Here is a 25,403-nt window from a genome sequence, read left to right on the forward strand (position 1 = left end):
ACAAAAATTCTTGACATTTTCAGTGGGAAAATTCAACTTTCAGTCAACAAATATTTCCCCCCAATTTGGGGGGGCGTGTCTGAAAAAACAAGCTGTTGTGGGGGGATGCAGATGCTTGGTGCAGTCAGGTCTGTTCAGTGCACAAGCCGGTTTTCCTGTCAGGGGCAGAAGCTGTGGGAAAGTTCCCAGTTTGGGAGGCCTGGGTGTGGCTCCAGGCCCGAGGGGCTGGGAATCCACCTCTGTCTCTGGGCTGTTCAGTTCCTGCTCCTTGCTACGTCGTTGAACTCCACCCGGGGAGGTGTCTACATTTCACTTCCTCTTCCTCGTTCCCGGGCACCCTCCCCAACCCCAGGGCGTCACCCTCTCTGACCATGGATCTCTGGCCGGGCTTCACCGTCCCGCTGATCCTGCTCACGGCCTTCTTGCTTCTTCTGCTGTGGAGGGGGCACGTGGCCAGGCAGAGGAACCTCCCTCCGGGCCCACGCCCGCTGCCCCTCCTGGGCAATTTGCTGCAGTTGTGGGGACCGTCGTTGTTACAATCTCTGCTGGAGGTGAGTTCAGGTCCTGAACTGATTTCTCCCCCTTCGCCCCAAGGAGCAGGAGCCGGCGGGCTGGAGACTTGCACGGCTCCGGGCTGATTCTCGTGAGCTTACACTTGGAGGCAGAGGGAGACACAACCCTGCCTACAGAGACACTCTCAGGCTCTCCGCCTGGCGCATCAGGGGCCGGTGGAGCCCCAGAGGGGAGGCTGCCCCCAGCTCTTCCTAGAACAAACCCCACCTGGGGGCAGGAGCTTCTCCCGAATGTGGCCTAACAGGCAAAGGGCCAAGCCACCCTGTCCTGCCGCCCCCCCGCACCCGCATGGGCAGAGAGGCAGGAGGAGAGTCCTACAGGCCAGATGTTTGATTAGGCTCCCGGGCATGTGCAGATCTGTAGCTGGAGTAAATAGAGCTGTGCTGATTTACACCAGCTTAGGATCTGGCCCCAGGTGTGTCCTTTCTGGGTCTGCAATGGGACAGAAGCCCAAATGATTTTGGCTTCAGAGCAGCCCTTACGGCTAATAGCTCGTCTGCTCGGCCATATTTAATATGCAGCCGTGAACGAGCTGCTTCCCTCGCTGGGTGTTATGTTGAGCTGGGTGGGGATATTTTCACGGGCAGTGTAGTCCCGTCGAGGCTCGGCATGGCCAGGCTGAATTAATCCTGCAGCACAGTATGATGGTGGGAAGTTACCCCAGGCTGGGGTGGGTTGGCGGGACAGGCGCTGGGCTGGCGAGCACAAGTTCTAACCCAGAGCGGATCCGAAACACGTTTCTCGGTTGGGTTGGGTTTTTCCAGCTTGTGGAAAATTTTGAGTTTTTGTCAAAAAGTGAAAAGCTCTGGGGCGTTGGCAATTGAAAACCAAACCCAGCCCCACCCATCCAGGCTTCACAAATCTGCACATTTGTGTTTGGTCGAAAACAATCGGGGAAAATAACATTTCAATGGACGTTTTTCAACCAGCCCAGTGCGTGGCCGTGGATGTACCAGTTTGCTTTGGTGCCTCAGTTTCCCTGTCTCTAGAACAGGGTCGGGGATAATGCTCACTCGCCCGCTGCCACCCGGGGTTAATTAGCTAAACGTCGGGCCAGCGTACGCACGTGTAGGAAAGCCGCATATCCGAAAGTAACGGACGCTTCCCCGCTGCAGCTCAGAGACAAGTACGGGCCCGTGTTCACCGTCTACTTGGGGCCTCAGCGGGTCGTCGTGCTGTGGGGCTACGAGGCAGTGAAGAAAGCCCTGGTGGACCAAGCGGAGGAGTTTGGTGGCCGAGAGGGGTTAGCTGTTGTGGAGAGGACCAGCAAGGGCAATGGTAAGGAACAGTCTGGTTCACAGCATCATGGCAGCTCAGGTTGGGATTCAGCATCCTTGGACGCGGACGGAAAATCCAAAATGCACCCAGCTCTGGACCAAAGCACCCCGAGGTGAAATTCACACCTTTGAAAAATCCAAATTATACCCATGGCCCCACCAGAGGTTTCACCCCACAAAGGAGCCTCGACACAGGGCCTGGAGTCCACTGGGGGCTTTGCTCCTGCTATCGATTTCCCCGGGGGGGCGCTCAGACACTGTCCTCGTGGGTCTCGGGGACAGAGAGACAGACAGAAAACCTGTGATTCTCCCCAACTGAGTCTGGGCCAGCCCCAAGCATTCAAACATTATGAGCCAGCCGCCAAAAAAACCCTGAGGTTTTTTTTAAAGCCAAATCACCAGCTATTTAAAAAATAATGAATTTCAGGTCCTTTTCTTTCACCTCATGTTTTCTGAGTCTCTAGGGGTTAGCTTTTCAAGCTTTCCCCCCCCACACCCATTAAGGGTAGGAACTTCTTTAAATACAAGCTGAGGTTCTCAGCTAGTCACGGGACTCCAGGAGCTGGGGCTTTAAGGACAAACTCCCAAAGCCGCGAGAAATGGCAGCACGGCGTTTTACCCACGATCTCTTGCAGAAGAACTTTTCTCTGCAGCGATCAGCGGGGGAGCTCACTGCTGGGGCGGGGCTGAGACTCGAGCCCCGTTCACTGGGAGGCGCGTGCCCACAGAGTGCCTTTCTGTGCCCAGGGCTTTTCTTCAGCAACGGGGAAACGTGGCGCCAGCTGCGCCGATTTTCACTCACCACCCTGAGGAATTTCGGGATGGGGAAGAGGAGCATCGAGGAGCGGATCCAGGAGGAAATCCAGTTCCTGCTGGAGGAATTCAGGAAGACGGAAGGTATCCTGGCTTTGGTATTTCAAAGAACTGGGGTTGGTCCAACGTGAATTGTCTCCCACTGTCCCCCGCATTCCTCATCCCATGACTCCAGACTCCCGGGAATTCCCACCTCCTTTTCCCTGTGTTATGACTCCAGCTGGGGGGTTGCCCAGGGAAATTTTTGACCATAAAATATCCATTCAAAATGATGCTGCAGGGCCTCATGGGAATTGTAGTTCGGGTACCTCATGTTCCCATTCTCCTCTACAGCCTGGGCAATCTGGCCAGACTATGTCTCCCATGATGCATCACTTTCTCTCCTCTTGGTGGGGGTCATGTGTCAAAGCTGTGGTGCATCATGGGAGATGTAGTCCAGTCAGAGAGCCAGGCCAAGAGACAAGAAGCATGAGGCACATGAGACGGAAGCAGTAGGCTCCACAGCACCAAAATATCAGCATCAGCTGTGGGGGATCTGGGCAGCCCACCCCCAGCCCTGTGCCCCGCTCTCTGCGAAAGCAGAGAGGTCAGGAGCTCGGGGAGCGGCAGGCGATGGGAACGGAGAGAGAGGCTGGCGACGAGGTTGGATTTCAGCTGGAAGGAGCATGGGAACCAAGGCTTCAGGAGTGGTGGGGCACCGCCCATCAGAGGAGACTCAGGGGGCCTGGTGCTGACGCAAGCCATGTGCGCCTCCCCCGCTGCAGCAGCCCTGGGGCTGCTCTAAGTTACCGCCCCTACTGCCACGGTCATGCCACTGGGCAGGGTGGGATCTCTGGAGTGCAGACCCGCTCCAGCCATGCCCCTGGCATTTGAGGCTGGTGTGGAGGAGGTGCAGAGTCATCCGCATGCCCAGGCTCTCTGTGCTGGGTGGGGGGGTTTCCTTTGCCCCTCCAGCCCCATTGCGCCAGTGGGACCGAGCCCCACGACTAAGCGGCTCTCGGCCCTTGCTGCCAGGGACGCCCCTGGACCCCACCTTCGTGCTGCGGCGCTCCGTCTCCAACGTCATCTGCTCCGTGGTCTTTGGGGCTCGGTTCAGCTACGAGGATGAGGAGTTCCAGACGCTGCTCAGCCTGATCCAGGCGAACCTCCGGCGCGTGGACACTGTCTGGGTGAAGGTAAGAGCCCCTGTGGGGTGGGTTAGCGAGGCCCGGCCGAGTTGGTCCTTTGTATCCCACCTGTAACCTCCCCCCAGGGGGGTCGTCAGCGGGGACTGGATCGGAGCGCTCCAGCCCCAAAGCGCAGGCCACGCTGCCGGTTGAACTAAAGGAGCAGCTCCCTCAGCTGGTAGCGGTAGTAGCTCATATCCACTCTGTGGACCAGCTGATAGAGGGGGAAAAGGACACATTTGATCAGCGCATACATTGTCGTGGCTCCCCAGACCTGGCCAAGATCAGGGCCCCGTCGCGCCGGGCTCCGTCCAGACCCCAGCCGAGATCAGGGCCCTGTTGTGCCGGGCGCTGCACAGATCTAATCCCGTCCTCCAACATGCCGGCGACTCCTGCCAGCTGGGTGTCACTGCAGATTTTCCAAGCACGCCCTCGGCTGCATTATCCCGGTCGTTAACGACTCGTCCAGCATCAAACAGGGAGTCCCCACTCGCCTGACCACGCCCCAACCCTGCCCCGCCCCTGCCCCCCCGCCTCGTCTTCCTGCCCTGGAGCCATGGGCAAACACCCAGATATGCAGGCCCTGGCTTGAGCCATCCCAACTCCCTCCGCTTGCTTTGGAGTTTAGGGGTCCCCTCCCCCCTAGCTAGACACTGCTTGGTGCCCCCCCACGTGGCTTAGGTGCTCTTTAACCACTTCCCCCAGGCCCCACTTAATGCTCCCCAGGCCTAGGCATGGCTGAAGGGGGACCTCTGTGGTGCCCCAGGCCTCATACGGAGACCCCTGCTCCGGGGGGCTGGGGGATCTCGCCCCATGTGCGAGGAAATCACTTGGCACCCACTGCGACCCCTTCGTTATGCCCGGCAGCTCTACAGTCTCTTCCCCACTGTCATGGACCACCTGCCCGGCCCGCACAACCGACTCTTCGAGAACTTTGAAGAGCAGAAGCGCTACGTGGCCGGCGTCGTCCAGAAGCACAGAGAGACCCTGGACCCGTCCTCCCCACGGGACTACACCGACGCCTTCCTCATCCAGATGCAGCAGGTCAGGGCCGTTAGCAGCAGGGACGGCAGGGCTGGTTCTCCTAGGTTCACTGATTGCAAGGCCAGAGGGTCCTAGTGTGATCATCTAGTCTGACCTCCTGTGTAAACCAGGCCTGGTTTGGTTAAACCAGATTAGCTGAACTGGGGCAAAGCCCCCGGTTTAGACACACTGATTCTGGTTTAGCCTCCACCTGTTCCTATCTAGAGCTGATTGGGAATTCAGCGAGAAAAACATTTTATCGTTGAGAAATGCCAATTCGGCAAAACCGAACCGTTCCACAGGAAAGGGTCGGTTTCAAGGGATTTCTTGATTAGAAAAAATTTTGAAGGTTCAAAATTGTCCATAGACCCCGTTTCCAAATGAAAATTTTCAGTTTTCCAGCTGAATGTGACTTTTTGTTTTGAAATGTGAGCTGCGTACAAAGTATTTATTAGATTTTTTTAAAAAAAAAAAAACGCTCACAATTGAAACAAAACGACCTGGTTGAGTCACTTTTCAATTCATGAAAATGTTCCAAATTTTGACATTCGGGACAGAAAACAAAATGTCCAAAATCTCGAACATTTTCACAAGACAGGGAAACTGCTACCCAGCACGATCTAGACCCGCTCGGGTGACGCTAACCCAAAGAGAGCCTGGTTGAAACCAACATCCGAACACGATCCACCTCTGAATTTATCCCGCGTTATCAGAATATCCACCTTGAAAGTCCATCCTCCCAGAGCTTGAAATCAGAGCACTCGATAAAGCCGCAGTTCTGCCCTGCAAGGGACTCATGACCTCTCCTCTGCAACCCTTGTCTCTAGGAGGAAAACAATCCGGACAGCAAATTCCACCATGAAAATTTGATTGTCTCGGCACTCGATTTATTTTTTGGGGGCACGGAAACGACCAGCACCACGCTGAGATACGGGCTGTTGATTCTGCTGAAGTACCCTCATGTCACAGGTCGTTACTGGGTCTGTCTAGGGGCTCCGGCTGACCACGTCACAAACAACCCCAGATCAAGCCACCACCCAGCAACCTGGGGGAAACTAAATAGCCTTCCTTGGGAACCCTGCATAGGCAGAATTTTCCCCATCCAAGCATTGTATCCGGGGGGTTAAAACAAAGAAAACTTTATTCCTGGGTTCCAAGGCCAGAAGGGACCCCTATGGCCATGGGACGTCCCAGAGAGAATCCCTCTTTCAACTGGAGTCGAGCTTTTAGAGAAACAACCAACCTTGGTTTGAAAATGGCCAGTGAAGGAGAACTCCCCAGGCTTTGGGATGTGGCCCTGGCTTAAAAAGTTGCACCTAATTTCCAGTCTGATTTTGTTGAGCTTCAGCTGGTGGGAGGAGCGTGGGGGAGGGTGGACAGAATAAAATTTAGGAAAGCCAGCAATTAATAAATCAACAGCACCTGTTAGGTAAGATGCCCCCCCAGGTAACTTGACCCCCATCTTCCCCCCACAGCTGTGAGTAGAGAATGAGGCAGGAATATGCTCTAGAACTAACTGCATCCCTCCTCTGCTGCGCCCCACTCACCGTTTGTTATCCAAGGCTGTCAGGGTGCAGAATTCAAGGAGTCCAGACCACAGGCAGGTCCATCTCTGGCCCCTATAGGAAGGGCTACTTTGGGGGCACAGTGAATACAGCACTGGTATCAGCTAAGCGGCTGCTCTGCACAGCTGCAGCCCGAGCGGGCTCCGTGTTTCACTCACATTGGTGCCTATCCTGAAGGTACCTCAGCTCTGTAGTGAGCATTCACATTGAAACCAAGGGTGTATCAGACCCTCCACAAAGCCACACACAAGACACTTTTCCTAACCCTTCTCTTTCTCCCCTTCATGTTTTGTCCAGAGTCTACTTACCCAACAACAGCAGACTGCTATTTGGTTATGGTGACCCCTCACCTTAGCCACATTCGCTGCAGTTCTCTTATTCTTTTGTTTCCCAGGTGGGATAAACATGTTTGATTATCTCCCGACTTAAAACTTAACTGATTTTTGACCAACTTGCCCCAAACTGTCACATGAGTGAAATGCAAATGAGGCATGGCCCATTTGTCCCCATGTTGACCAGCAGATGGCAGCAGAGAGCTCCCACTCTATGGAGCCTCTGTCCACCCGGTGTTCCCAGGCAGTTCCGGGCCGCTCTGCTCCCTGTTCACCAACAAGTGTCAGGGCACCCCAAGGGAGAGGAGGACCCCAGTGCTGCCCAGACGCTGCCCCCCAAAGAACTTCCAGTCTAAATAGCTAAAGGAAGGAAGCCCAGGCCTGGAGTTTTGTCACAGCTCACCCAGGAATTGAACCTACCACTCCTGACTCCAATTTGGCTCTCTTAAGCACAGTCCTTGAAGGACTTCCTTACCCTGTCTCTGTGACTGTGTGTTATGCCAGGCTAGCTGGGAATTGAACCTAGCTCATCTGAGCATTCACCCGTTGCCGTCACCATAAGACGAGCCTTGAATACCGTCGATGGGCTGGCACTTGAGAAATACCAGCACACCAGGATAAGGGAATGGCAGAAAAAGTGACCTTCGGCCCGGCTCAGCTCTTAACTGTTTGGTTTGTACAGAGAGAATTCAGGAGGAGATCGAGCGAGTGATCGGCCAGGACCGCACCCCCTGCATGGAGGACAGGCCCAAGATGCCCTACACAGATGCTGTGATCCACGAGATTCAGCGGTTCGTAGATGTCTTTCCTCTGGGCGCTCCCCACTCGGTGACACGGGACACCAAGTTCAGGGGATACGCCATCCCTCAGGTGAACCCCGTCACGTAAACCTTCGTCCCACACCCGAGCTGGGCGTCTTCTAGGTAGAATGGGGCGGAGCGGGGATGTTTCCGTTCTTGGGTCTTTTCAAAAAAGCCGGGGCAAAAAATTATTTCAGGCTGGATCGAAAATGAACAATTATTGAATTTTTGCAGAGAATTGAAACGTAAAAAAAGAGAAAAAAAATGGTTTCCTGGTGAATGAAAGGGTTTGTCTCAATCTTGCCCGTTTTTAGAGATTTACATTTTTTTTTGTAGTAAAAGGAAATTTTGAAATGAAAAGTGGACTCATACTGAAAAACAACACCACATTTCACTTCAGAAATATCCAAATGAAACAGATTCCCCCCCTCCCGCCCCGAAGTGACCAATCTGGCACAATGGCCATGGATTCCTGAAACATTTCCGCCTCGCTGTAGCTGCATTTTTCACCGAACGAAGGGTCGGCTGGCTGCCGTTCTGTCCTCGTGGGGCCCCACTCCCCAGCTCCCTGCGCAAGGGGGCTGTTGGATGGGAATGATCAGTGTGGGGCACCAGCCTCGAACGGGTAGAAACGACGACACAAGGCCCTCGTGTAACTTTCTGGCAAAGCTGCCCTCTAGTGGCTGGTCCCCTCAAGAATAGCTGTAGTTTGAGAATGAGGCTGAAAGTCATGGGTTCAACCCTGCTAATGACCGGTGTAGGGGGTTGTTACCGTGAAACTGTCATGGTTTAATGAGAGGGGGGTTATTTATAGCACAGCCAAGCTCTGGAACATGGGGCTAACGAACCTTCCTTTGTGTAGTTTGTAGCTCGCTGGGGCAGGGACCGTCTCTCGCTCTGGGTCTGTGCAGCACCCGGCACAAGGGGGGGCTGTAGGAAGGGCTCATGAGAAGGCATCAAGCCCAGCCCCAAGCAGGACCCAATACCTCTGGGGAGGCAGACGCTGGTCCATCTCTCGGGAAGGTCCATAAGCATCCGCGCTCTTGGATCTGGAGCCGTTTCCACTAAGCCAGGTCCGAACTCTCCCCTCCAGGGCACGGCCGTGTTTCCCATCTTGCATTCTGTCCTGCACGACCCCATGCATTTCGACGACCCGGAGACCTTCGACCCCGGGCATTTCCTGGACAAGGCGGGTAGATTTCAGAAGAACGTGGCGTTCATGGCCTTCTCTGCAGGTCGGTTCTGGGCTCCTGGAGAGCGTCTCCTTTAGCAGCTGCATTCGCGGGGTGCCGGGGGGCAGAAGCAGAGATCCATCTCCATGCCATGCGCGCCGGAAACGAGGCTCTTTGCAAGTCCGCCAGCATAGATCCTGCCCCTGTGCACAGGCCTAGGCACCCAGAACACGTAGAGCTTACGTCACCTGGGCTGGGTGAACATCAGCAGATGAGTGAGGGCTTGGGTGCATGTGTGAGAGGTGGGGGGACAGTGTGGGAGTTTTGAAGGACGGGGTCTCCTTGTCTCCCCAGCCCCCTCCAGACGCCAAGCCAGGGAGATGTTCCCTCAGGTTCTTCACACAAAATCCGCTGTCCCGGGGGCTGAGCAAGGCTCCCAGCTCCCACACTCCTCGGAAGCACCCAATGATTTCATAGCGGGACTCCTTGCACTGCCGTCAGAGCACCTCCTCTGTTCAGTAGCTGGGCAAATTGGAGTCCCCAGGGTCCTCCCTGGAGTCCTTGGCTTGTGTGCGGGAAGCAGAACCCAGGTGTGGTCAGGACGGGGCATTAAACCCAGCTGCCCAGTCCGGGGTGTCACTTACAGCAGCCTCAGGGCTGCTCTAATTCATGATTCGCCCCCTATGGGCCCTACAGGGCAGGGAATAGCCACAGTGAAGTGCACCCTGGCCACACTCCCGATCCGCCCCCTATGGGCCCTGGGGGGCAGAGAACAGCCCCAGCGCAGTGCCCTCCAGCCAAGCCCGGATCTGCCCCTTATGCTGGCAGCTGTGCAGGGTAGGTGCAGGGCCCTTACACCAGCACCACGCCGGGCAGGGAGGCAGGGATTCGGAGGGAGCCGTTCCTACCCAGAGGGGCCTGAGCATGACTGAGAATCGGGCCCTGGGGATGTTCATCCTCAGTCTTCTTTACAGGGGGTTACACAAAGGCCCCCAAGCAAATAACGCCCGTGGCTCTTTGCAGGGAAGCGGGTGTGTCCCGGCGAGGGCCTGGCCCGCATGGAGCTCTTCCTCTTCTTCACCTCCATCCTGCAGAGCTTCGCCCTCAGCTCGCCCGCCCGCCCGCAGGACCTTGACATCACGCCGGAGTACCACGGCTTCAGCAAGGTGCCACGCAGGTATCAGCTGCGGCTCGTCCCCCGGTGAACGCCAGCAGTCACGCCGCGGCGGCCAGGCCCGGTTCCCCGGCGGCCTGCACCTTACACTGCGCGTTACACTGGTGCGAACCCCTACCAGGGAGAGGCAGGAGCATTGTGCACACGAGAAAACCAGCAGCATGGCTGTGGAGGATCATGCGTGGGTGTGTGAGCCCTGTTCTGTGTGTGTGTGTGTGTCCCTGCCCTGGGGGCCAAGCCCTGCATATGTGTCTGTCTGTGTGTGTGTGTGCTGCCCCCTGCTGGAAGGCCTGAGCCCTGCTCTGCGTGCGTGTGTCCGGGTCCCCCTGGCGGGGGTGGTGGCTGAGCCCTGCGTCCGTGTGTGCGTCTGTCTCTGCCTGGGTGTGTGTGCAAGGTGCACTAGACACAGTCGCCATGCCCGTGGTCTGGCTGAAGCCGACTCCCCTTCGGCAAGAGAAGCAGGTGAAATGCAATCCGGTTTCGCTGTGGTCCGAGTGTCTTTTTCGTCTTGTCCCTTGAGGGACAAGGAGGCCGGGGGCAGACGGAAGCTGGAACGGGCAAGAGCTGAGGAGAGGAGCAAAGACTTCTGGGATGTTGCACCACACCCCAGGGGGGACCTGCCCCCTGAGAATCCATCCCAGCGTTTGCAAACAACTCTCTGCAGCAAGGGGCAGGACTTTGCCCCCCCAGTGCCAAGGGCCAGAACCACCTCTGGGCCAGGGCACCGCTGAGGTCCCACTAGCTGCGACTCCCCCACAATACAGACGCAGTCGGTTAGCGGGCCAGGGTGGAGCCGGCAGTGGGCTGGAACTCAGGAGAGCTGGACTCTGTTCCAGTCTTGGGCAGGTTACTGCCTCTCGTTGTGCCTCAGTTTCCCCCATACCCACACGCACCCTAGGGCGTGAGCTCTGTGGGTGTGTAGAACGTCAAGCGAAGTGGGGGATCCTGATCTCCGCCAGGGCGCCCCAGGCACTGCTGGTGGGGGAATAATAATTACGTACCCGCTGGGTAGGAAGCCCGAGGCCTGGCTCGGGTGGGGTGAAGTCCAACTCCCTGGGAGTGGGGACGGAGGAACCTGAAACCTTGCTACCTGCCCAGCACATAGCAGAAGCTGGCCCCATTGACCCCAATGGAGCTACGGCCCATTCACCCCAGCTGGGGCCTGGCCCCATTAACCCCAATGCAGCTACGGCCCATTCACCCCAGCGAGGGGCTGGCCCCATTGAGCCCAGGGATGTTTCTTGTTTCGAATGAGCGGGGTCTCTACACACTCGTCAACAGGACACTCTGTGCACACGTCCGCATCCCATTGACACAGCCGAGAGCCGAGGGGGCAGGTGCGGTCGGGCGTCTCCCCCGTGCTGGGAGAGGGACCAGTCACTGCGTCCCCGGGGGGGTTACACTCCTGGGGCCTACGTTTCCTCTAAGCTGCAGCCGCACGGTGAGAGATGCCTCCCCCCAGCCCCAGCCCTGCCGCGGCGGGGAGAGGGGCCCCAGCCCAGCCCCGACCTGCCCAGGCCAGGGGAGAGCCGCCATCCTGCGGCACCAGCCCAGCCCAGGTGCTGCTGTGGGGAGAGCTGGGGGGTTCCTCTCTCCCTGGGGCAGCCTGCACCCCAAATCCCTCATCCCCAGCCCCACCCAGCAGGAGCCATTACCCCCCACACCCCAACCCTGTGCCCCAGCCCTGAGCCCCTCATCTGCAGCCCCACCCCAGAGCCTGCACTCAGCCGGAGGCCTCACCCCCCCACACTCCAACCCTCTGCCCCAGCCCTGAGCCCCTCATCCCCACCCCCACCCAGCAGGAGCCATCACCCCCCTGTGACGAAGCAGGACTGTTCTTAATGTTTCCTCTGAATAGTGTGGGGGTGCCTCAGTTTCCCCTAGGCAGTTCTTAAGTCTCTAGGTGGTGGGGCAAGGGTGTTTGATCGTTGCAGAGCCCTAGAGGGCAGGTGTGTGCAGGGGTCTGGACACAGAGAATGGCCGACACCCTGTTTCCTGGCAACTGATGGCCTGGGCCCTTCCCCCCTGCAAGGTGAGAGCTAAAGGGTTGGAGAACAAAGGAATCAGGTGCCCTCCTGGCCCGGGAAAGCAACAAAGCCCAGAGGAGGAGGGGCTGGAGGGAGTTTCAGTTTGGGGCTGGCTGGGACATGGAGTGAAGGGCAGACGTGGTTGTCTGGCTCACTGCCCCCCAAAATGGACCCAGCTGAGGGGTCCATTTCTCTTCACCTGCAAGCTCTGTGTTAGACCATGTTCCTGTCGTCTAATAAACCTTCTGTTTTACTGGCTGGCTGAGAGTCCCGTCTGACTGCGGAGTTGGGGGGCAGGACCCTCTGGCCCCCACAGGACCCCGCCTGGGCGGACTGGCTGTGGGAAGCGCACGGAGGGGCAGAGGAGGCTGAATGCTCCGAGGTCAGACCCAGGAAGGTGGAAGCCGGGTGAGCTGTGTGTCCTGCAGACAGGCTGCTCCCCGAGAGGAGACTCCCCCAGAGTCCTGCCTGGCTTCGTAGGGAGCAGTTCCAGAGCATCGCCCCGGGACCCCGTGACACCCCCGCACCCCAACCCTGTGCCCCAGACCTGAGCCCCTCATCCGCGGCCCCACCCCAGAGCCTGCACCCAGCTGGAGGCCTCACCCCCTCCCACACTCCAATCCTCTGCCCCAGTCCTATGCCCCTCCTCCCCGGCCCCACCCAGCAGGAGCCATCAGCCCCCGCACCCCAACCCTGTGCCCCAGCCCTGAGCCCCTCATCCCTGGCCCCACCGCAGAGCCCGCACCCAGCCGGAGCACCCACAGGGAAAATGGTGGGTGCTGGTCACCCAGTGGCAGCCCCCCATCAGAACTTCCTCCTCCCGCCATCGCCTCCTGCCCGTACTGATCAGCACCTCTCCAAGGGTGTGGGAACCAGCCTCCAGCCCCCTGGCCAAGGCATGTCGAATTGCCTGTCTCCAGGGGGACAGCCTCCACCGGAGAGAGTGAAACAGAACACCCTGTAGCCCGGGGTCTCGGGGGAGAAGGTTCCAACTTCACCTTCCAGCTCCAGGCCAGGCAGAGTGGGGAGGAGAGCTGCCCACATCCTGGCAGAGGGCTGGAGCGGCTGGGCTCCAGGCGGCGAGGGGAGTGCCTCCTCCTCGGCCCTTTGATGTGGGTTTAGGTGGGCTCGGAGCACGCCTACCACATCCGTCCCTGCAGGTAAGCGAGGCGGGAACGCCCAGCCAGAGGATGTGTGGCTGCGTACTCCTAGAAACTTCGGCGCTTGCTTGGGGACTGCAGGCAGCAGGCGAGCAGGGGGGTTGGAGGATCTCCGGGGTGCCTAGACGTCTGTGCCCGTGTCCTTTTCTGGAGCTGCGTCCTTCCTCGGGCAGGGCCCAGCTTTCTTGCTTTTAGCACCGGCTGCCACATGCAGAGACTCACCTCCACGTGTTAGTGCGGAGGCAGCGTGCGGGAGATCGCCGTTCGGCTCCGTGTCCCACACACGGAAATATCTATGTGCGTTCTTCGCAGGTCACTGCCCTTCCCCAGCTATCTTGCACGGGTGTTTCTTGGAAGATCATTGCTCTGCTGCCTTGATCATAAGACTTGGCCACATGGCCTGGGCTTAAACAAGCAAACAGAACAGCCTCAAGGACCTGGATCCCAGAACGGCTTTGACACGGGATGTTTTACAATCCCCTCGTGATTCCAAAGGCATTCAAAAGGCCAGCACCCCAGTGACTGGTGGCAAAGTCACCCACGGACTGTCAATTTCTGAGTTGCGCCCAGCTCTGGGGAATACCTACACACCCAAACACCAGGTGACCTGGATCATCCTTCCCAGGTACCACGAGATTCAGCTCCTGGAACCCACATCTGAGCCTCCAGCTGCTCCTGGCCACCGGCTCCCCGCGCAATGGAGCTCGGGGGATCAGCCACTCTTGTCCTGGCTGCTGGCATTTTGTGCCTGGCTTTGCTCTGGGAGTGGAAACGGCAGCAGCAAAGCAGAAAATTTCCCCCTGGACCGATTCCTTTGCCGCTTCTGGGCAACGTGCTGCAGCTGAGCCGGGGGGACCTGTTCACATCACTGATGGCGGTAAGTCAGCAGCATGTGAAAATCAACCCTTTGGAGATTCCCAGGGAAAAGCCAAGCGGAGCTAAGGTTGAGGGTCCTCACCTGTACCTTAGGGTAAAATATATGAGAGGGCTGTAATAATTTTCCTACAACCGAACATTGTAAACCCGATTAAGGTTACACTTAAAAGAAATTCAAACATGTTAAATAACCTTAACTTTGTCCTTTGACACCCCTAATACACGTGCGATTAAGTTCAGTGTTTGTGAGCTCAGCAAAGATGAAGCCGATTTTTACAGGCACATTAGAAATGTTTCCCACTTATTTTGTCACAAGACAGAGTTAACTTTAACTCAGAATTTCCTGGGTTTATAATGAGCTGTTATGGGCTAGTTACAATTCCCCTATATCGTGTACTTTACTGTACGTTATTGAGATGTATTCTCAACCGTACCTCCATCTTGATGGACTCGTTGTCTGGGAATTTCCACGTGTGTGTGTTTCAGTTAATAATTCCATACATCGACAGTAAACAAGAAACCGAACGTGAACGTTACCATGTGATATTTCGGAAGACATCAATGATCAGCCTTCAATCTTGTAATGAAGTTTAAGGGTCGGATCTGCTGGCATGCACTCTCTGCTCTCACCTGCTCCGGAGCCAGAGAAATGCAAAGTAGCCAGAGGGAGTGCATATCAGATTTCCCCTCTGCCTCCTGGCCTTCAGTTACCCACACCTGCCCAGCCACCTGAGAAGATCTGGTGCTACAAGTAGCTTTTTTGGGGGGGAATACGATTATTAATAGACACTTTTTGCTGTTTTTCATAACTGAACGGCGATTTGTCAACCGAGGCTGATGCGTCAGAGCGTCAGAAAAACGCGCACAGAATGGCCCTCTCTCCAAAGGGCCCATTGTTCTCCACGAGTGCGCAGCCGGGAGTCTGCCCTGATTCCAAGTCTCCCGGTCCTTTCTCAGCCCAAGGCGAGCTCAGCTATTGTCTAACAGCCATCGATTTTTTAGCCCCCCCTGAGCGAGTGCCATTCCCTCGTTAAAAGGTTTTTCTACGTATATTCTTCTTTGGAGAATGAAGCAACAAACATAATTCCAGTTCCCACCTGAATGCCCGGTGAGTAATTGGCGTCTCAGTGGTGTGATACATTTGATAAATGCTCAGACAATATCATATTGTTTTGTAATCTAGGCAGGTTTTCGCACCACACCCAGCCCCATGATAAGTGGGCCAGTGGTACCTCACAGCTGAAATGCAAATGAAACGAGAAGAGAATGATGCAGGGTCGCTGAGTCACCCCTGTGGAAAAATGTAGGGGCCAAATCCTCAGACGTCACTTTCGCTGGTTCCCAAAGGGCCTCCCTGGGCTTGGACGGGGAGAAGTTCTCACAAGGGATATTGGCCAACAGCTGATCCTTTCTCTAGGCCCGTATTCCTCCCTCGTCAGTGCAGCATCTGGTCTTTCCTTCTTCCCATTGACGCTCCTTCCCCTTGCAGCTGCGGGATAAGTACGGCCCAGTGTTCACGGTGCTCCTGGGCCCGCGGCGGGTGGTGGTGCTGTGCGGGCACGAGGCGGTGAAGGAGGCCCTGGTGGACCACGCGGAGGAGTTCAGTGGCAGAGGAGGCATGCCCTCGCTGGACAGGATCTTCCATGGTTATGGTGAGCAGGAGGGCACAACTGGCTTGCAACCTGGGCAGCCACCGCGTTCCTCCTTGTGGCCGGCTGCCGGCCGCCGGACCTTACCGGAGCATCGCCCCGCCCTCTACCCAGCTCACCAACAGGTCGGGAGAAGGGCCCTCGTCTGGGTTCACCCCGCTGCTCCAAATCAGGCAGAGCAGGGATGAGAAGCTGGTTCTGGCACAGCCCGGGGGAGTGCCCCACCCCCCCGTTGGGTATTCGGGGGTCACGGCCACTCGCTCACTCATGTTTCTTTTTGTCTGGCTGGCGGGTTTTTTGGTGACTGGTTTCCAAAAGGCTCGGAACAAAGAGAGATTTCAAAACTAGGCTGGCCAGCTTTCTAACTGCACAAAACCGAACACCCCTGCCCTGCGCCTTGCCCCGCCCCTTCCCCAAGGTCCCGCCCCTGCCCCGCCCCTTCTCCGAGGCCCTCCCTGCTTGCTCCATCCCCCCTCCCTCCATCGCTCACTCTCCCCCCACCCACACTCACTTTCACCAGGCTGGGGCAGGAGGTTGGGGTGCGGGAGGGGGTTGGGTGCGGGCTCCGGGAAGCAGTTTGGGTGAGGGAGGGGACTCCGGGTTGGGGCAGGGGGTTGGGGTGCGGGAGGACGTTTGGGGTGCGGGGTCCCTGTAGCCCCTAGAGCAGGGGTTCTCAAACTTCATTGCTCCACAACCCCCTTCTGACAACAAAAATTACTTCACGACCCCAGGAGGGGGACCAAGGCCCAAGGGCTTCAGCCCCAGTCCAGGACCTGTAACCTGAGCCCTGCCACCTGGGGCTGAAGCCCTCTGGCTTCAGCTCAGTGCTGGGTGATGGGGCTCTGGCTTTGGCTTCATCCCCAGCAAGTCTAAGCCGGCCCTGATGACCCCATTAAAACAGGGTCACGACCCACAGTTTGAGAACCGCTGCCCTAGGCACAGGGTGGCCAGGGAGGCTCTGTCTGCTGCCCTTGCTCCCGCAAGCACCGCCCCTGCAGCTCCCACTGGTTGCGGTTCCCAGCCAATGAGAGCAGCGGAGCCGGCACTAGGGGCGGGGGCATCGCGTGGAGCCTCCCTGGCAGCCCATGAGCCTAGAGGCCACAAGGACCTGGCAGCCGCTTCTGCGCAGAGCTGGAGCAGGCAGGGAGCCTGCCTTAGCCCCGGTCCCCTGCTGCGCTGCCGACCAGACTTTTAACAGAGCCACCAGCGTCCCTTTTCAACCGGGCGTTCTGGCAACCCTACGCCACAAGCACTGAGATTTTGGGCTCACGTGGAATTCACTTCTGGATCTCTATGACGTTGGCCCGTCCTCCCTTATTGGACTGAGCGGTCGCAGGGCTGGGGGGATAATGAATTCCCGAGGTCCCCTAGGGAACTATCCAACTTCCCCCTGAGAGCGACCCAGAATCAGGGGCCAACACCTTCACAAGGAGCCATTGATATTGGGGGGGCTTGGTTTTCTGGGGCTCAGAGGTGCAGTACCCACAACTTCAACTGGGGGCAATGGAAGCTCCCGGTGCTCAGCATCTCTTTAAATTCAGACCCCAGGGGTCTCACGCTGGGCAACCAAAATCAGTGGCCATGGAGTCCCATCCAGTTCATCCTCTGTTGTTTCCTAAAATGCATTCACCTGTGATTGGCTAATAAAGTGTCCCACAATTTCTGCCCTGTGCTCCTCGTTAGAACACTTGGGCTTCACACTCGATAGCTGCTCGTCACCCTTCTGATCGCTGTCGTCTTCCCTGAGCCACACCACCTAGGTTAGTCTCTGGAAGGCCTCGCTCGGCACCCCTCCCTAGAGTAGCTGAGCTTCTCAGAGAGCTGATCCCTGGTGCGCCCCGGGAGGTGGGCGTGTAGCTGGATTTGCACTTTACACATGAGAAACCGAAGTGTTTATGTGTGAGTCACTTCCCCTGTAAGTACTTCAGTCACTTGTCTGGAAAATGGGAATTATACCACAGACGGGGAGCCAGTGGCAAAGTCGGGACCCAAAGCCAGCCCTCTTGAGTACCAGGCTGGCACCGTAACTACAAGACCAGTCTTCCTATAGCTCCTTTAACCTTTCCCCTGTGTCGGTGTCTGCCATACCCTGATCACTTCTCGAAACACGCCCCAGCTCAGGAATAACTCCTTCCACACAGTTAGCATGTCCCAGCCTGGACCCACCGTGTCTAGACTAGCTGTGTCTCCTAACACCGGAGGTCAACATTCAGGAGCGGGCAGATACAAAGATAGAGTCCAACTGCTTGATGAGAACTTACCCTGGGGGTTAAAAGAACATGTTTGATGCCAGGAAAGCCAGCGAGATGCCCTGAGGGATTCCTAAGCAACGTTCAACCGGTTTCACCGGATGCAGCGTTTAGCAGAACTGGGCCTGTCTTGCAACAGCAGCATTTGAGAATAATGACTTTGACGGGACTTTGACTTTGAGCGATGGATTTCTCCAGGCAAGACAGCCAACCCAGCTTAACGATCCCACTGATCCACTTCATTTTCTGTTCACAAGCATGTTCTTGCAGACACCCCTCCATTCTCTCCCTGGCTGGTTGTCATTTGTCCCTCAGCCCCGTCTGTTTCCCTCTCTCGTCCTCAGGGGTCATCTTAGCGAACGGCGAGCGGTGGAGACAGCTCCGCCAGTTCTCCGTCACCACCCTGAGGAATCTGGGGATGGGGAAAAGGACCCTGGAAGAGAGGATCGCGGAGGAAGCTCTGTGTCTGGTGGAGGAGATCAGGAAAACCAAAGGTTTGTGTCTGTCGCGTCGGGGCTGCGGGGCCTGGGTGGAGGGTCTAGGTTCTCCACACGCGGAGGAGGGGCAGGGGGTCTCTGTTGCTCTCGCTGGAGGCTCCCTGTGTTGAGCTCTTCTGAAAACCTGGCCCGTAGAGCCAGGCCTGCTGGGCCCTGTTCCTCTCCCGGCCTCTCCCTCACTTCGTGCCTTGGGCAGTGGGCATCAGCTGCCCAGCCATCGGCTTCCTCAGCTCCAGAGCAGAGAGGGTCACACTGGGGAGCGGAAAGGGGGGCAAGTCCATGCATCGAGAGATTTCAGTTTCTATCTCCCAAGAGTTGGAAAAGGATGAAAAATCCCCCTGGTCCCAGCTTGGCGAGGAGGAGGGGGCGCTGCCCATCCCCATGCTTCATTGCCCCTCGCAGTGAACCATTAACCCCAGGCGGCTTTGATGGGTGAGGGATATTCCCCCTCTTGCCGCTCCTGGCATCTCCCGGCAGCTGAGCACAGTCTGTTCTGCCACCCCAGGTTCTCCCTTCGACCCCAGCCTCCCCGTCAGCCACGCCGTGGCCAATGTGATCTCCTCCATTGCCTTCGGGGACCGCTTCGACTACCAGGACCAGACGTTCCTGAGCTTACTCGACGTCATCCAGAGCCTCTTCCTGGAGCTGACCAGCCCCTGGACGCAGGTGGGTGATGCTTGCTGGGGTCATGGGGGGTCTGTGCAGCCCAGGTCAGGTCCTGGAGTGGCAGCGAGCGAACGGATCCTTGGAAGGAGAGCAGGGAGGGAGCTAGGAATCCAGGCTGGATTTTACAACGTATTTAGGTGCCCAAAGATGCACCTAAGTACGCTAGGCACCCAACCCCCAAGTGTGACTTGGGAGCCTGTCTGCATCTTTGTAGATCTGGCCCTTCATCCCTGACCGCTCCCCATCCTCCTGCAGTTGGATGGAGAGCCATCACTGGGGGCTCGGTCCTGAAAAGATCCCAAGGCCTTATCCCTCCTACTGGCCCCAGTGCGCCACCAGACACCTGTTACAGAGGGCAGCTAACTTCACAGCTGCTGGTGTCTCCCACTGAGCTCATCCCTCGTCCCTTGTGCCTTCCCTGGGCCCAGTCTGATGCCCACCGAAGTCAGTGGGACCCTGGGTATGGATGGCAAAGCAGCAGGCGTGGCCCAGCACACCTGATTGCTACAGCACTTCATACCTATGCCTTTGGGGTGCGGAGCAGCCAGTCTGTTGGATCTGGGGCACACACATGTGAGTAGCTCTATCCAGGCATGGCACAGAAATTGGGCCCGGCCCAGAAAACCGGGCTCAGCAGCTCACAAAATGAGACTGTGGAATCCCAGCTGAGGAGGCGGGACATCTTGGGAGGGGCAGAAGTGGGGTTCCTCCCAGCCCAGAACCAAAGACGCAGGCGGGGATTCCAGGGCTGGCCCCCGCTGGAGATTTTATCACCAGCCTCCGGGGCTCTGGTGTCTTTTCTAAAAGCCCCAGCTCCTGGAGTCATGGGCTCTGGGTCAGACTCTTAGCCCGCCTCTTTTTTCTAACGCAAGTTTGCCCTCGTGTGTGCAGAGAGGAGCCTGAAAGCACAACGCCGAGCAGCTGGCCCATGGACGGCTCTCCAAAGCCATCATTAGTCTTCTTTTAAAATCTCAGGATTTTTAAGCCACTCTTGCGATTTTGGGGGCCGGACTCATGATTTTGAAACGCCTGGGGATGTCCTCGCCACTTGCGGCTGCTCCTGGGCTGCTCTGAGCCAGCCGGGGGAGCAGTGAGACGGAGGTCGTCGGGCTGCCTGAGCAGCCAGTTCCCGCTTGACGTCCAGTTGGGGCGGGCTCACGAGTGGCCGCCCCCTCCCTCTCCGCGCTGCTAAAGGAGCTTTCCATGTCTCTCCTGCCTTCCCCCCGCAGCTCTACGAGATGTTTCCAGGCATCATGCGCTTCTTACCCGGCCCCCACAACCGGATTCTTAAGCACGTTGATGTGCTGCACAACTTCGTCACCGAGCGGGTGCAGAGGAACCAGAAGACCTTGGATCCTGGCTGCCCTCGGGATTACATTGATGCCTTCCTCATCAAGATGGAAGAGGTACAGAGCTGTGGGGGCCAGGGCGGTATTTTAGGGGGGTTCTCCAGTGGACTCTGGGATATTCCTTCGCACAGGCTGGGAACCACAGAGCCAGAGAGCATCACCACATCTGTCCGTGACCAACGGCCTGTAGAAAGAATCCCCTTTATCTTCATCCCGGCCACGCCCTGGCTTTCCTTTCCCTTGATGAACACCGCAAGTGACGGGTGGTCCATAATTCCCTTGTGTCGCTTTCCTGGGGCAAGAGTTCGATGCACTGAGCCTGATTCTCTACTGCCCTGCACTCAGCGCAGTTATTTACCCCAGTGCAAAGTGGGCGTGAGTAGCGTCTTAGGCCCGCTCGACTTGTTCCGGGGCAAACGACCCCACCAGGTCAGGCCCATGGTTACCAAACCACCTTTCCCATGCAAATAATCCACATGCTCAAGCAACGGCATTGAAACCCCTTCACGCTCACAAGACAGCGCCTGAGAGAGTTGTGCATACCCAGGCAATGCCGTGTGCCTCCAAGCAGCCCCCTCCTCTGACCTATGGTATTTTGTGAGAGAAATAGGAGTGTTTTGATCTGAGGCTTTAATGCTGCCTGTTGATTCAAAATACTGCATTAGAAATATTGAACGATCAAATTAACGTCCTCATTAGTTTTTCAGGTTAACTCACAAGTGTATTGGTCTGGCCGTGAAACCAGAGACCTCAGCCATGAATTCTGGAGCTGCAAATATTTCTCTCCTCTGTTTGTCACCCTGCTGTTTGGGCATCATTAGCTATGAGTTTTTTGGGGTTTTTTTATTTCCTCTTTCAAGGAAAAGCAAAATCCGCTGAGTGAATTCCACACTAAGAACCTGGTGCTGAGCGTAGTCCACTTGTTTTTCGGTGGGACAGAGATGGTGAGCTCCACCTTGAGATACGGGTTCCTGCTCCTGATGAAATACCCAGAGGTACAAGGTAATTAGTAGGGCTGGTTTAAAGGTTTCCGACAGAATGGGTTTCTTCCCCTCTATTTCAACAACATTGCGTTTAGAAAAGATTAGAAGGAAGTGTTCAGAAAACAGCCGTGTCCCAGTTCGACAGTTTTGGAGCAAAACATTCCAATTATTCATCTTGATTTTTCTTAACTTGATATTATTGCAACTCGAAAGAAATGAAAATGTTTAGAATCGAAACCAAAGGGTTTTGACCCAAAATGATTTTTTTAAACATTATTTTTGGCAGGAAATTCTTAAATTCTTTTGTGGCTGTGATGGTTCCATTTTGGAATCGAAACGAATTTTGAAATCACCAAATTGCCCACAAAATGGATATTCTGGTTCGCACTGTTTTGTTACCAGCTGTTACTCCAGCTGTGCCAATCAGGATGGAGACTATCGGTAACTGAGCCAACCGCGTGGACCAGAGAGCGAATCCAGAGCCCTTGTCTGGCTTCTTTCCGTGTCTTTAGCCTCTGTTATGGAAGCACTGGCTTCTAAGAAACTCTTCTACTGTATATAAGGGTGGAGCTGGGGCTGGGGCTGGTGCTGGGTTGGAGAATCTGGACTCCACCCCCCCACCCCCACCCCAGCTCTAACGGATGAGGTGGACTGTGTGGTTAATTCACTAGACTGGAGGTCAGCTGCTGACCCCTTGTGTGAACTGCTGTCGATCACTAACTCCATACTGGTTAGTTCTCCGCCTGTCAAACAGGGGTAGTACTCCTTTGTATCTTGTCTACTGAGATTTTAAGCTCTTTCAGGCAGCGACGGTCTTACCACGGGTACGTACAATGGGACCCTTGTCTCAGACAGGGCCTCTCAGTGCTACCGAAATACTAATAAGAACAGTTCAGGCAGCAGCGGGGCAGATCCCATGACCTGCCCCTAGACCACAACTTGGCTGGGGTGTTTCGTGCCACGTGCTCCCTGGGTCCATAACATGCCTTCCACTGGTGTCTCGACAGCAAGGGTGCATCAGGAAATCGATGGTGTCGTCGGCCGAAACCGCAGCCCCACTGCTGAGGACCGAAGCCGCATGCCCTACACCCACGCCGTGCTGCACGAGATCCAGCGATTCAGCAACATCATCCCTCTGGGGATTCCGCATGCAGTGATCCGAGACACCCAGTTCCAGGGGTACATGCTGCCCAAGGTGCTGAGTCCAGAGCTTAGTGCGAACGCCCCGTTTACGTTTTAAAATACAACACACACACCCCCGGCAGCCACCCTTCATGGGAGCCTGCCCTAGTGTCTGTGAACATTTCTGTTTCCCTCTCCTCGCGTTGTGCTCTGCTTAGCTATCGCTCTGCACCCCAGAGACAGCTGCATTTGAGATGTGGCTTTGAACAGACACCAGGATAAGATGATCGTCACCTGAGCTTGCGCAGGACCAGAGGAAATATGTGCATGTGCACACATGTCGAATACAGTTACGGGGTGCTCTCAGGCATTGGCAGGCCTGGCTCTCCATCGGCCTCTGTTTTATTCTCTAAAAAGATCACTACAAATCTCTGTTTCCATGGGTGGGACAATCAGGCTGGGGTGTTGGGATTTCCCCAGCCACTAAGTGGTGCTAGGTTTCAGAGTAACAGCCGTGTTAGTCTGTCTTTGCAAAAAGAAAAGGAGGACTTGTGGCACCTTAGAGACTAACCAATTTCTTTGAGCATGAGCTTTCGTGAGCTACAGCTCACTTCATCGGATGCATACCGTGGAAAGTGGTGCTATTTCTCCATCATTCACAGCTGCAGTTTGGCTCAGAGGAAAGGGCCCAGGACTAGGCATGGGGAGACCCAGGGGTGCAATTCCTGACCGGCTGGGTGTGGCAGGCAGTGCACCGAGGCGAAGGAGAGCTCCGACTTCAAACCAAGCCCCTCACGCCTAGCTAGCCAGTTTGCACAAGCCGTGCCAGCATCCCACATGCTCTATGGGGCTGCGCTGCTGACTCTGGCTCCTGGGGAGAAGGCAAAGCAGGTTTGCTTTGTGGAAGGGTGTGAGAGCCTAGCAGTTACAGCGAGGGACTAGATGTCAGGACTCCTGGGTTCTTTCCCTGCCTCTGTTGTATACATGGGTCCCAATTCTGCAAACACTCACACGTGCCCTGGCTAAAATAGATTGAAACTAATGAGGAAGCTCTCCCTGTGATAGTTAGAGCTGGCCAAACAACCAGAACCACCTCTCTTACTAGGGGACAGATGTTTTCTGCATGCTGGGCTCTGCCCTCCGGGACCCCAGACACTTCAGCGACCCAGAACGCTTCAACCCTGGGAATTTCTTGGATGAGAACGGCGGCTTTAAGAAGAACCATGCTTTTGTGGCTTTTTCCTCAGGTACCAGCATTTCTCCCTCTTCCCCAGCCCCCCATAGATCAGGCCTCATTCCTAACAAATGAACTCCTTCAAGGCTAAGTTGTGGGAGCATGGGTGTGACTGCGGAGTGTTGAGCTCTGTGCATGGAAGGGACGGGGTGTCTTGTTCACTCTCTGGGACAGTCAGCCAGGATTCCTTTATTTGCCTTTGTTCCCCTAGGGAAGCGGGTGTGTCTGGGCGAGGGTCTGGCCCGCATGGAGCTCTTCCTGGTCTTTACTTCCGTCCTGCAGCACTTCACTTTGCAGTCACCCGTCGACCCCCAGGAAATTGACCTTGCCCCAAAAGCGAGTGGATTTTGGAACATACCTCCCGAGTACAGGGTCTGTGCCCTCCCCCGCTGAGGAGTCGTCAGCAGACATGCCAGGAGCGCAGTCACTGATTGTGAAACAAACAGGGTAAGCGTATGATGGCCCCAAGGTAGCAAGGCTGGACCTATGTAAAGGAGGAAGTTTTTCCATGCTACGATCTCATTTGTAGGTCTTGACGCTGCATATTCCTGGACAAGTTACTGCTGGCGGTCACTCATGTTTTTTCTTTTTAATGCCAAGATATCTCCAAAGTCGTGCACAGTTCTGGAATGGAGAGAGCCCTCAGATGGGGAATGCTCATGGTTTTGTGGTTGACGCACAGGATGCCTGGGTTCTATTCCTGGCTTAAGTGGTGGAGCTTGGGAGTGTGGCTTATTAGAGGAGAGGATGAGGAAGTTGTGCTCATGAGTGTCTGTAGGATTGGGATCCAAGTATCTGGCAGAGTCCGGAAAAGAACCCAAGAGTCCTGTTTCCTAGTCCCCTGCTCTAACCACTAGACCCCCCCACACACACTTTCCTAGAGCTAGAAATCCTCAGAATTGCTAGCTCTGGGAAGGGAGTGAGGGTCTAGCACAGCGGTGTCCAATAGAAATTCGATGCTAGCCATGATGCTAGCCACACTTGTGGTTTTGAATTTTTCTTATTCACCACATTATAAAAAAGCCACGTGCATTAGCCACAATTCAATAGCCTATTCATCACATGTGGCTAGCGGTGAACGTATTGGACACCGCTGGTCTAGCAGTTACAGCAGGGGAGTAGGTGTCAGGACTCCCGGGTTCTTTCCATCTCTCTGCCATATACGTGGGTCCCAATCCTGCAATCACTCACGCATGTGATGGCTGAACTAGATTGAAACTGATGCAGGAGCTCTCACCATGATAGCTACAGCTGGCCACAACAAACAGACATGTCCTTTGAGAAAAAATGAAAATATATATTTTTATTTCAGAAAGCTGTGAGTCGGGAGGGGGAATAAAAGGGGGAGAAAGTGGGGCTCACCAAGATGGTGTGAAATGTTTTGACATGTTTTGCTGTAAAATAAAAACTTTGGACTAAATTTGTATCTTGGTCAAAGACATTTTTTTGTCAGAAAAATATCTCACCGTGGGAACAGCAGATTGAAGCCAAAAGGGGTGACACCCAGAGGGGAAGGGAAACCCTGCTTCTTCAGGTTGGGAAGAACAGGGTAACCCCCTGGCTTCACTGATTAGTGCTTGCAATGTGCTTTGAGATCCACACATGCAAGGGACTAGAGACTAACAAAATATGAGCGTCCGCTTGGATTAAGAAAAGCACGAGCTGAGGCCTGGGGAGGGAGCGTGGTCTAATGGTT

General features: G+C 55.8%; 2 protein-coding genes across 3 annotated transcripts; both read left to right on the top strand.

The window, feature by feature from the left end:
• The first annotated feature begins 367 nt into the window (after positions 1-367).
• LOC144279089 (cytochrome P450 2B4-like) lies at positions 368-9,937 on the top strand. The gene is made up of 9 exons (XM_077840530.1): positions 368-551; positions 1,689-1,851; positions 2,598-2,747; positions 3,678-3,838; positions 4,697-4,873; positions 5,680-5,821; positions 7,432-7,619; positions 8,643-8,784; positions 9,745-9,937. Exons 1-9 carry the CDS (start codon positions 372-374, stop codon positions 9,924-9,926), a joined length of 1,485 nt encoding a protein of 494 aa, XP_077696656.1. The 5' UTR covers positions 368-371; the 3' UTR covers positions 9,927-9,937.
• Positions 9,938-9,956: 19 nt separating this feature from the next.
• LOC144279090 (cytochrome P450 2G1-like) lies at positions 9,957-25,032 on the top strand. 2 transcript variants are annotated; one of them, XM_077840532.1, is made up of 9 exons: positions 9,957-10,080; positions 15,448-15,610; positions 18,201-18,350; positions 18,859-19,019; positions 20,249-20,425; positions 21,229-21,370; positions 22,359-22,546; positions 23,579-23,720; positions 23,919-25,032. In XM_077840532.1, exons 1-9 carry the CDS (start codon positions 10,057-10,059, stop codon positions 24,098-24,100), a joined length of 1,329 nt encoding a protein of 442 aa, XP_077696658.1. In that variant the 5' UTR covers positions 9,957-10,056; the 3' UTR covers positions 24,101-25,032. The 2 variants fall into 2 exon arrangements, with proteins under 2 accessions (XP_077696658.1, XP_077696657.1); XM_077840531.1 differs by lacking the exon at positions 9,957-10,080 and adding an exon at positions 13,245-13,959.
• Positions 25,033-25,403: the final 371 nt, after the last annotated feature.

The sequence above is a fragment of the Eretmochelys imbricata genome, chromosome 23, assembly GCF_965152235.1.
Source record: "Eretmochelys imbricata isolate rEreImb1 chromosome 23, rEreImb1.hap1, whole genome shotgun sequence".
Classification (NCBI taxonomy): Eukaryota; Metazoa; Chordata; order Testudines; family Cheloniidae; genus Eretmochelys; species Eretmochelys imbricata.

What these genes read in the sequence shown, in the direction of transcription:
- LOC144279090 (XM_077840531.1), top strand. Translation starts at nt 13,780, where the DNA reads ATGGAGCTCGGGGGATCAGCCACTCTTGTCCTGGCTGCTGGCATTTTG. An exon ending in CAGGATCTTCCATGGTTATG is followed by an intron (nt 15,611 to 18,200) that starts GTGAGCAGGAGG and finishes TCTCGTCCTCAG; the next exon opens with GGGTCATCTTAGCGAACGGC. An exon ending in TCCTCATCAAGATGGAAGAG is followed by an intron (nt 20,426 to 21,228) that starts GTACAGAGCTGT and finishes TCCTCTTTCAAG; the next exon opens with GAAAAGCAAAATCCGCTGAG.
- LOC144279089 (XM_077840530.1), top strand. Translation starts at nt 372, where the DNA reads ATGGATCTCTGGCCGGGCTTCACCGTCCCGCTGATCCTGCTCACGGCC. An exon ending in GGAATTCAGGAAGACGGAAG is followed by an intron (nt 2,748 to 3,677) that starts GTATCCTGGCTT and finishes CCTTGCTGCCAG; the next exon opens with GGACGCCCCTGGACCCCACC. An exon ending in GTTCATGGCCTTCTCTGCAG is followed by an intron (nt 8,785 to 9,744) that starts GTCGGTTCTGGG and finishes GGCTCTTTGCAG; the next exon opens with GGAAGCGGGTGTGTCCCGGC.